Source organism: Protopterus annectens, chromosome 4.part0 (genome assembly GCF_019279795.1).
Source record: "Protopterus annectens isolate FY-2018-M chromosome 4.part0, PAN1.0, whole genome shotgun sequence".
Classification (NCBI taxonomy): domain Eukaryota; kingdom Metazoa; phylum Chordata; order Ceratodontiformes; family Protopteridae; genus Protopterus; species Protopterus annectens.
In genome coordinates, this window is record NC_056733.1 from 231,753,527 (window position 1) to 231,765,281 (window position 11,755).

The window sequence follows — 11,755 nt, forward strand, 5'->3', positions numbered from 1 at the left end:
AACAAGAGTTGGAGATGGCTGTGAGAGGTAACAAGCCATCATCCTTACTTGGTCTGAGAGTAGTGGGGATAACCACAGTTCGAGAAAACCATGAGCAAGTGAATCAAATCACACCTTACCAGTCTTGAAATGTAAAAGGTCCTTTGGAGAGGATCGCAGAGAGCTGTACTGGAATCATCCTTGGCCTGTCTCTTCTGAAAAACCATGTTTGGAAGAAGAGAAGTTGGAGGAGGAGAAGACATACAGGAGTGTGACCGAGGTCAAAAGACAGCCACATGAGTTTCCAGCCTGATGAAACCCCTTTGATGAATACAGTGGCAGCTGGTGGTGCTAATTTGGAGTCATAACAGATCCAGGTGCCATGTTTGAAGGCACAGTTGGGCTGCTTAGTACATCTCTCCCATAAAAATTTGCCTGAAGAGTGCCTTTGGAAGCTTTAACACACAAAAATTCAGAAGTTTTGCCTGAAACACAGTTAAGAGTGTGTTCCTGAGCAGAAACTGGACCCCCATAAGAGTTAGTGTGTTGTCTGGCAGAATCAACACCTGCCCTGGAATTGCTTATCTGTGTGAAGCTAAAGAGTGTTGTCCTGCTGCTATCTCATGCTGCCCATAGAGATGTAGCAGTCTAAGTGTAACTATGTCTCATTCATCACCTCCATTGCTCTGAGGAGTCCCCAGCAAGCTCAGTGTCCACTCCATAAATGTATTGCTTCCACTCTAGGCCCGGCGAGCCATCTAAGCTGTTCCAAGGGTACATTCGTTGTTTGCTGTGCTCAGAAATCTTTTTGAAGGCAAGGCATTATTTGAATGACAGTGTCCAAATCCTGAAGTGCATTGTCCCATGGTGACATTTAATTGCTGGCCTGCTATGTGCCAAATGGCAGTGTCCCCATCCATGTAGTGCCGTGCTGATGACAGTTTTGAAGGCATTAACTGTCCATCTCTTTCCTTGGCCTGTCACAATAGCATTTGGAACATGACATTCATGGGCCCTGTGATTCCTCTAAAAAGAAGGACTGGTTTGTGACAGACAGTTGAGTTAAGGAAAAGCACAAATCATTTAGAGGGTACAGTTCTGGAATGATAAATGCTTCAGAGAATTCCTAGCATGGACCCAGAAAGCATGCCACTACAGAGAGATGGTAGAAACTGGACTTTATCCAAGTTCCAGAGAATGAAAGTGTCCTGAGTGCTGCTTATTGTTCCAATTCCTTTGACAAGTAAAGTAGCTTGTCACTGAGACAAATGCAGTGTGACACAAGTGAGGAAGTAATGTGAGAAGAGGGAAATACTCTGGACTGATAATTAGGAATCAGAAGCATTGTGAAGAGATACTTCCTGCAACTTAGCCTTATAGGCACATGAAGGTAAGCTTCCCAGAATTTCCAGCATTACCAAGGCCAACATCTTGAGCTCCTTTGCAGAGAAAAAGTAATCAGGAAGTGACCTTTTTCCACCAACTCAGAAAGCTGTTGGTATCAGCATCTTGAAGAGGAAGAATGTGGGAGATTCGGCTCTACCAGATAGGAAGACAAATAAAATAAAATTCCCCCCCCTTTGTTACAGGACTGGCTTGCGAGAATAAAATCCTAGGAACTGGGAACGAGGGGACTGGCTGAAAGCCCCTTTCTGATGTCCAGAACGAAAGCTTGCTTGTTGAAGGCTAAATTGGAGGAGGTCTGCATCTGTTCCCCTTCTTAATGATATGAGGAAATAAAATGTATTGTCTAAATTTTATGATGGTGACCTTTTCTGAAGACCTATCTTTCTTAAAGAAAACCCCATGGCAGCCCTCTTTTAAAAAAACCCCACTTCAGACTGGGAATCTACTGGCAGCTGAAAAAAGACTCACCCATAGGCCTCTCAGAGAAGACCCCCCACCCCTCATGGAAGTCACCATAAGTTCTGAAAGGTTGGGCCTACCCTCTACCGAGTGCCCCCCCGGGAAGGCCTCCTCTGCTGAAAAGGGGAATCATAAGCTGTTCTGAAACCCACCCCCCCTTAGCAGGGAAAAATTCTATAGGATATGTCCACTGGCTGAGGCCAAAAAATACTTTTTTCAGAGTGCTGCTGCAAAAGCTCTTCCAATTTTCACATAAAACTGATCTCTACATCCAATATCACTCTTTAAAACTGCATCCAAAAGCACCCACACATAACATGCTCAGCCTAAAAGAGACACCAGGAGTCTTAGCATGCCACGCCCCAGCTACAGACACATCAACCCACCCAGGCACAAGAACCTTAAAAGCAGAACAGCCACCCCAGAAGAGACCTGATCAGCACTTACCCACACCAATGAAACATAGAATAATGCCTTACCTCTTGAATCCACCTTAGATTTCCAAACACAAAATCTTTTTTTTGTGTGAACCTTACACCAATGCTCTCATGGCTAGATTCTGAAAAAAGTGACTTAATTCTTCAATGCCTTTCTGCCTGCCTCCTCTTTTTTCTGCCTTCCACAATTTGGGAACCACCTTTTCTTTAAACTCCTTTAACCCTTTCTAGACCTGTCAATAGTAACCCCTGGATACCGCCTAGTACTTACAAACAAATACGCAACACCTTCTTACTTAAGAAAATACCTATGGGGGCGCCCAGGGAGCAGGAAACAGAGTCAAGGGAGCAGAAGCCATGCAGGGTCATCTCAGGAACATTCTGCAAAAACATCTTCCACCAGGCCTATGCTGGGCAAATTCCCTAAGCCTTTTCCTGGGTAAAGGTAAATCCTGGAATCCCCTTATTCTGGGAGGAATCAAAGCCTTCCAGTCTCTCAGAAAGAGAAATCCTCTGACTCAGAGAGGATAGTATAGGGCTCAGGAGGAGCAGGAATCAGAATCAATATCCTGGGATGCAAGTCTTCCAAGTAGGATGAATCCTCTGAAGCCACTTCTGACTACTCTGAACCTCAAACTCGGTTCCACTCTAACAACCTATCAGGCGGGGCATATCACACTCTCTAAATATCAATCACCGATCCTCTTATCAAGCATAGCATTCAGCTGGTACAAGAACCAGAATTAGCTAGAAGCCCCATGCTAGGCTGACTAGGCCTGAACCTCCCCAAGAAGCTTGGCAGCAGGAGTCTTGACAAGGAAAGGGGAGGAAAGACAGTCACCTGAGAGAAGCCCCCTACCACCTCCCCTGAGAGTTTCCTCATGGGACCCCCCCAGTCTTGGCCTCTACCACCTCTGACTCCACTGAAACCTCTGGTCCTCTGGCTCCTGGGCCTTCTAAAGACGGAACCTCTGGTTCACTAACCATCGGCCCTACAGGTTCGCTCGCTGCTTTTTTGGCGGCTTCTTGCAATTGAAGAGGCGGGCTTCTTGGACGAAGGTGGGCATAAACACTTTCGCTTTCCTAAACACTAACCTGGCTCCTGTAATACTCTAATTTCCCCTTGTTAAAAATCAACCAAAGCACCAACACACAACCCCGCCAAGGTATACACAAGGTATGGTACAGGGTATGGTAATCCCTGGCAAAGATGAAATACAGTTATGACTTTTCTATACAGTTATTCAAATACTGAGGCAAGAAAAAAAAAATGCTCCCCAAGAAAAACTAGCCAACTCTCTTTAGGTCTGAAACAACTTTGTTTGAAATATTTCAAACGCCAACCTGCATTTCAAAAATAACCTGCCTCAATCGGACTGCACACAAAAAACCCAAATGAAAAAAGACTGGGGTCATGGCGCGCTAGTACCCTGGATACCCATTGGCGCCTAATGCACCCGCCTGACACGCGCGTCGCCTCTCTGGTATTCGGGCCAACTGGATGCGGACTATACCCAATAGTTAGGACTGCAGCAATGGGGAACAAAGAACATCAGACCCAAGCAATCTAGACTCTCTACTGTGGAATTCCTTAAATCCCCTTTAAAGTAGGCAAACAACACCTTAAGAATATACAAGTGTTCCAGCTACAGAGCTTCTGAATGTCAACTGATTTTACAGGTCTTTGCTGAAGCATTCAGACCAATAAAGCCATACCCCACTAGCTGTAAACATGACATTTCACCTTTCATGTGGGCTCACTCGTATTAGCTTAAGTGGAAAAATTGGCAACTCTGAAAACAAATGAGAAGTTATGTACCTACCATAACGTTCCATGTTAGTTGTCTTCTCTCGCCTTCTTTCTTGCTTGATGGGTTCGGAGCCGATCCTCGGCTCCGACTCGGCACTTTGCTAAGCTCGAAAGTCACTTTTACCAGCTCGAGGCAGCCCCATATCCCATGATGCAAGGCGGTAAGTACCCAGATCTCGTTTGTTGTCTATAGGCAATAACACCTAGCATAAAAAACTTCCCAAAAGGAAGAAAGAAGGCAGAGAAAAAGCTTGAAGGATGGGTTAGGAAGACCAGAACTGTATGGTCTTAAGAAGCATTCTTCCATGTAGGGAGAAAAAGGTCTGTCCAGGCCAGGGGGAAGGTCGCAAGAAAGAAGGCGAGAGAAGACAACTAACACGGAACGTTATATGGTAGGTACATAACTTCTCAATGTTAAGTTGTCAATCTCGCCTTCATTCTTGCTTGATGGGACCGCATCCCTAGCACCTCTATCCTGGGTGGCTCAATGGAACAGACTCTTGAGAACTGTAGAGCCAAAACTGGCTCTATCCCTGGAGGCTAAATCCAATTTGTAATGAGAAACAAAGGTATGAGGAGTGGCCCAAGTGGCTGCTGCACAAATAGTGTCTAATGGAAGTCTAGCCTGAAAGGCTGTGGAAGTGGCTAAGCTTCTGGTTGAATGCGCTTTAGGTTTCGAGCACAGCTGTTTTCCCCTGAGCTGATAGATTTCAGAGATGACAGAAGAAAGCCATCTAGATAAGGTCACTTTTGAGACAGGAAGGCCTTTTTTGTTATCAGCATAAGAAATAAAGAGCTGATCGGATTTCCTGAATTGTTTTGTTCTGTCCAAATAATATCTGAGTTGGCGGTGAACATCAAGATAATTTAATCCGATCTGTTTGAGTAATTTGGGAAAAATACAGGAAGGTCAATAGACTGATTCAAATTACTCTTTGAGGTGACCTTAGGAAAAGGTCGGATTAGTTCTCAAGGATACCCTGTCTTTGTGGAAGACCAAATAAGGGGACGAACAGAGAGCATGAAGTTCAGACACTCTCCTAGCAGTAATAGCAACCAGGAAGAGTGTTTTCCATGAAAGAAATTTCAGGGAACATGAAACAGCTGGCTCGAAGGGAGGAAGAATCAAGGATGTCAGCACTAAATTTAGGTCCCATTGAGGAGGAGGACTCCTGACTGGAGGTTTCAGGAGAAAGATTCCTTTTAAGAAGGCTCTACAAAGCCTGTGGGACATAATGTTGTGATCTGCGAACCCGACATGAAAGTTCGAGATAGCAGCCAACTGAACTTTGACCATGGAAGAAGAAGAGCCCGCATGAAAGATTTCCGCTAAGAAATCCAAAACTGCTTGAACTGGAGCAGTAAAGGGATCAATATTTTTAGCTTTTGCCCAACAAGAAAAACGTTTCCATTTGCTGGTATAAATCCTTCTAGTATAGGATTTTAGGGAAGCTACTATGATGTCCCTAACAGGATTAGAGATCATAGGAAGCCTGGCTAAGGAAGGAAGTGGAGCAACCATGCTGTGAGGTTGGGAGAAGGGATAGACCGGTGCAGCTGACCCGATTGGTGAATCAGAAGGTCTGGTACTGGGTCCAGATGCCACGGCTGCACCAAAAGGTGACGATGGAGGAACGGGAACCAAATTTGTTGAGGCCAATAGGGAGCAATGAGAATCATTTTGGCTCTCAAAATGGTGGCTTTCTGGAGTACTTGTGGAATCAGCGGAAATGGAGGAAAGGCATAAAGAAGTCCCTGGGGCCAATCCTGGGTTAGAGCGTCTCTGGGGGGATGGCCTGGCAGTGGGAAGAGAGAAAAGAAGTCTGGGCATTTGCTGTTTTGGGGAGTAGCAAAAAGATCGCAACATGGGCGGCCCCATTCTAGAAAAATCTCCTCCACTATAGATTGTTTGAGAGACCACTAGTGAGGCATGAGAATAGCTCTGCTCAATCTGTCCGCTAAAATGTTGGTTTTCCCAGGGATATGCGTTGCTATCAGAAACCGATGAGAAGAGATCGCCCATTGCCAAAGTCTGAGAGCTTCTCGACACAAGGGGTAGGACTTGGTTCCGCCCTGTTTGTTGATATACCATACAACAGACATGTTGTCTGTGTGAACTGCAATTGTTCCCAAGGGAAGAAAGTCGTTGAGGGCTTGCAACGTTAAAAGCACTGCTCTCATCTCTAGGACATTTATGTGCAGGTGGTATTCGAACGGTTGCCACGTCCCATGAACCATCCTGCCCTGATAATGACCCCCCCACCCGATCAGGGAGGCGTCCGTAGTGACAGTGGCTACCGGGGCCAGGGATACAAAGGGTCTGCCTTGGTGAATCTGGGGAGAAGTAATCCACCATGAAAGATGATTCCTGCAAATCTGTGTCACCAGTATTTGGTGACGCATTGGAAGTTGTTGGTAAGACCACTGAGTGAACAACATCCACTGAAGATGGCGCATGTAGAAGCGGGCCAGGGGAAGAAGGGTAATGGCCGCAGCCATAAGGCCCAACACCTTTAGAACCATTCTGGCTTGTACTTTTTTGCTGGCTAGGATGATCCTCACGTGACTTTGTATATCTGAGATTCTTTGGTCTGTGAGGGTTGCTGACATCCAAACAGTGTTTAAGTTTGCGCCTATGAAAGTAATAGACTGGCAGGGCAATAAGGAGGATTTTTCGTAGTTGATCGAAATTCCCAATTGAGTGCAAAGATTTATTGTGTAATCCCTGGCTTGAAGAAGTTGATGCCTGGTGGTGGCTGAAAGGAGCCAGTCGTCGAGATACGGAAACACCTGGAATCCTTGACGTCTCAGGTGAGCCGTGACCACTGCCATACATTTGGTGAACACTCTGGGGGCTGTAGTGAGACCAAAGGGCAGGGCTCTGAATTGGAAATGACTGGACTCCAGCCGAAGCGGAGAAACCTTCTGGAGCATCTGTGAATTTTTATGTGATAATGCATCCTGAAGATCTATTGAGCACATCCAGTTGTCCTTCTCTAGGAAGGGCAAAATTGACTGAAGTGTGACCATTCGAATCTTGTCTTTCTCACAGACTTGTTGAGTCTGCTGAGATCCAATATTGGTCTCCAGTCTCCCGTCTTTTGGGGACCAAAAAGAATCTTGAGTAGATTCCGGCTCTGAATGGTCTATTGTAACTGGCTGAATGGCTCTTTTTGTAGAAGTTTTAATACTTCTAACTCTGCAACTTCCCTTAGACCGGGTGGTACATCTGGAAGGGAATTTGAATGAGAGAAGGGACTTTCCTCGAAAGGAATTTTGTAACCCTCGGATATGATCGACTGTACCCATCTGTCTTGAGTGAGGGAACGCCAGGCTTCTGGGTACAGCGATAGTCTTCCCCCGACTGCCTCCAAGGATGGACAGTCGGGCAACATCTCAGGGATGCTGAAAGGGCTTGTCAGAGAGAGGCTCTCTGCTTCCCTGGTTCTGTGGACCCCCTCTGCCTCTACAGCGGCGTCTGTTATTATTACCCCCTCTGCCTCTAGGGGTAAACTGACCACGTGTATCCGGCATGACTCCTTGGGATTTGCGGAACCACATCTTTCCACCCTTCTGTCCTTTAGGGTAAGGTCTAGAAGGGGTGGAAAAATGGACCCCTACGGCAGAAAGAGTCTTGCCATCCTGTTCACACCTGGTCAATGTATCCTTCACTTGAGGGCCAAACAAAGCTGACCCATCAAAGGGAGAATTTGTGAAGGACGCCTTAAAGGGATCTGCAAAATTACAGAGCCGCATCCAGGCTTGGCGTCTAAGAGCCACCCCTGTACCTGCAGCTCTACTCGCTCCATCTGCTGCATATGATATCAGTCGCATGGAGGAGTTAGCGATAGAATTAAGGATTCCTAGCTGCGAAGCAATTTTTTCTTGAGCCCCTGCAGCTGTGGGATCCTGTACTACTTCACCTAGTTCCTTAAGGATGTCCCTTTGGAGTCTGAAGTGACATAAGTAGTTCAGCGAGCGCATAGCAAAGGTCGCTGAAGAGAACATCTGCTTACCATACCTATCCATGGTCCTAGAATCCTTTTTAGGAGGATGGACAGGTACGGAAGGATCTGCAAGTTCCTTCTTAGTGGCAGCCGCCACCACCATGGCATCAGCAGGGACACCTTTCGTAAGGAATTGCTTTTCCGAAGGGGCAGTAATAAATTTAGATGGCCTCCTAGGAACTGGCTCTACAGAGTCAGGAGCAGCCCAAGCCTTTCGAGCAATAACCTCCATAAGTGGGTCGAAAGGCGGAGACACCCAGGAGATGGAGGGCCGAGATCCAAACGCCTCTAGGTATACCGACTCATCCTCAGAGGGATTTGTGGAGGGCCAGTTTCCCCTCTGTTTTAGGAGTTCTAGGATGTCTGAAAAGGAGACATCCTCAGAGGGGGATCTTGGGGATCCCTCCGACTCATCTAAGTCGGTATCTGAAGTGATAGACTCAGGGGAGTCTAGGTGTTTCCTCTTACAAATCCTCTTGCGCGGAGGATCTCCTGACTGATCAGGAGAATCCTCGGAAGAGGGGGTTATTCCCAGTGGGGAAACCTGAGGCGGAGGATCTCTGGGTCCGGGAGCAAGAGAGATGGCAGAGATATCGACAGGCACTGTAGAGGGAGGAGCTAAGGGGATAGACTGCTGGCTGAGCCCAGTGGAGAGCACACTCTTCATCACCTCTAAGGCCCCCCTCCCAGGGAGGTCCGAGAGAACCCGTTCCAAAGAAACCGGAACTCCAGGGCCCACCGAAAGGGAAGGCTCCAAGGCAGATGTCGGAGCCGAGCTCACCAAGGCCGAGGCTCCAAGGGGAAGAGTGGGGTCGGACAAGGGTCCGATGCCACTCACCCCCTCGGAGGAGACCAGGGAAGCCCAACCACCGAATCCCTCTAAGGAAGGTCTCGAAGAGGAGATATGAGTAGATGCCGAGGGTGCAGAAGGGGGGGAATCCGCCCCTCAGCCATAGCAGAAACTATCCCCGAAGACTCCAGCTCCAAACTCTGAGGTAGAGTCGAAGGAGGAACTTCAAGAGGGTGTGGACTAATAGTCGTCTGTTGAGACGGACTATGCAGCATCTGGGCCAGTGCCTGTGATTTCAATAATCTACTGACCACCCTCTCTAAATCATGGTCAGAAAGCCTGGATGACCTAGATGATCGGCTCCGATGACTCCGCTCCGAGAGGAGAGGTGAGGCCGGAGCCGAGAGTATCGGTTCCAAGGAAGGGGACCTGGACCTCTTCCTCGAAGGAACCATCGGAGCCGAAGAAACCATAGATGCAGTTGGAGCCGAGGTCTTTTTGGCTCCGACAGAAAGTCTCGATGCATCGGCTCCAGCCGGAGCCGATACAGACAACAGTAACGGTGTCGGAGCCGGTCGGCGCCGACACCGAAGCCTGAGCCACATGGTGGTCGGAGCCAGTCGGAGCCGACACCAATGTGACTGAAACAGTATCGGCACCGATAGCCATCGGTGCCGAAGATTTTTGCAAACCAGGATCGGCTCCAGCGGAGCGATCTCGACTCGAAGTCGAACCGAGGCCGCAGGCTTGGACACAGAAGCCTGGGCCTTGGAAGACTCTGAAGTCTTGCTCGGAGCCGATTTAGCCGGAGAGCCCTCCGGTTTAAGACGACCCCTTAAAATCAATTTATTTCTCCTCTCCTGCAGGACTCTCTGGCTAAAGGAATGGCAAATCGCACAGGAGTCCTGCAGGTGGAGAGGTCCCAGGCAATATAAACAAGAAGTGTGACCGTCTGTCAGAGACATCTTCTGACAGCACGAGTCACACTTCTTAAAGCCTGAGACCCTCTGCTCTTTGGACATAGTGGACAAACTCAGAACCACACAGTCCCAAACAAACAACTAAACTATAGTTGAAAAAGTAAAATCTCAACACACACCCTGACAGGGGGGGGGGGGATGGGAGGGAAGAAGGCCTGACTAAAAAAATAAAGTAGGAAGGATAATTTTAGTCAAAAAATGGCTTAATATAAACTAAAAATGTTAGATAATAAGATTAAAAGTGAAAAGGGGCTAAAAACAGTTTAATATAAAACACTTACCAGGAGCTGGTAAAAGGAGGACCTCATCAGCGAAGCGGCAAACAAGATCTGGGTACTTACCGCCTTGCATCATGGGATATGCGGCTGCCTCGAGCAGGTAAAAGTGACTCTCGAGCTTAGCAAAGTGCCGAGTCGGAGCCGAGGATCAGCTCCGAACCCATCAAGCAAGAATGAAGGCGAGATTGACAACTTAACATCTGCTTATAAACAAACTTTATGCCCACAACATTAGGGTGACTACTAAATATCCCAAATGAGAACTAAACCAACAGGTAAAAAGACACACAGAAAAAAAAAACAAAGGCAAAAAAACCCAGCCAAACCAAAGTCTCTACTGTGGAATTCCTTATATATTCTTGAAATGAAGCCGAAGGTGGTACATGGAAATGACCCATTAAAAAAATACAAGTGTTCTAGCCACAAAGCTTCTGATGTCAACTTCTTGTAAGTCATACGAATAAGAACATCAAAAGTCTAAAGCAGCAGTCCTTCCAAAGTTACTCATACATGCTCTTCAGCTGCAGGAAACTTATTTCAACATATGTATTCAAACTGCATGCCCATGTTGTTAACCCCAGAAACCATTTCACAACCAAAACAAAAGACATGAAAAGCAATTGTCATTGTGTTACTGCAACAATAAACTTGAAGTGAAGATATAATGAATGACATGGTTCATAAAGTTAAAAGCCAAAAACTACACAAGCTGTTCATTATGTACATACTAAACTCCATTACCCAGCACCAAAAATTACCACCACATACTTACCTGAAATGCTTCAATCACTACTTAAGCAGTGTAATGTTATATACTATCACCCTTAAAAATTTCAGTACATATACATATTTTGACAAGCAAGACATCACCTCCATAGATTCTCCAGTCTCCGAGCTCCTGAGAGGTCTTCATTCAATACAGTATTATCGATATTTGAAGCTAGGAGCAAGAAAGACAGTATATACATTTTTAGCGGTGTTGAAACTTTATGTTAACTGACTGGATAAGCTTACAATGCAGTAACTCGACACATTTTTTGAAAATACAACTCGCTTGCAAAAAAATAAATAAATAAAATTAAAAAAAAACAATAATGGTTTCTCCCCTAAAAAATATAATGCAACTCTTGCTTATGAAGTAACACACCCATTTCACAGACTTCACGCTTATCCAGACTATTATCAACCTATCTTGCTTTAGTTCTATTACTGTATAAGCAGAAATGAGCTACTGGTACAGTTTTTAATCTGCAAAAAGCCATGCTATGCAGACTACATGCATTTAATCATATATCAGCTCCTTTGTGCATTTCATCTCAAAGCATTACAGCTTTCACACGAGTTCATCTTCAATACTCTGCTAGAGATATCACAAGATCAACGTAATCAGCGGCTCCTGTAACACAATCATCCACCATCTTATGCAGTGGATGGACTGGCTTACTCCAAAAAAGCAGAACAGACAGGGACTGCAAACTCTGATGCGTTAACACTTACACAGGTAGATTTATTTTTAATGCTCAGAACTACTAACAGCTGGCAAGTGCTCACTTTTTTTTTAATGCATCTTTGTTAAACCATCACATTTGAAGTTGCACAGTACAGCTG

General features: G+C 46.1%; 1 protein-coding gene across 1 annotated transcript in view; it reads right to left on the minus strand.

The window, feature by feature from the left end:
• The window catches only part of SUPT5H (SPT5 homolog, DSIF elongation factor subunit), a 1,344,557-nt gene extending 1,333,442 nt beyond the window's left edge, over window positions 1-11,115 (minus strand). Inside the window, exon 1 of the mRNA XM_044069729.1 lies at window positions 11,018-11,115. Coding sequence (XP_043925664.1) covers window positions 11,018-11,115 — 98 coding nt within the window. The remainder of the gene's footprint in view (window positions 1-11,017) is intronic.
• Between the last annotated feature and the right edge of the window lie 640 nt (window positions 11,116-11,755).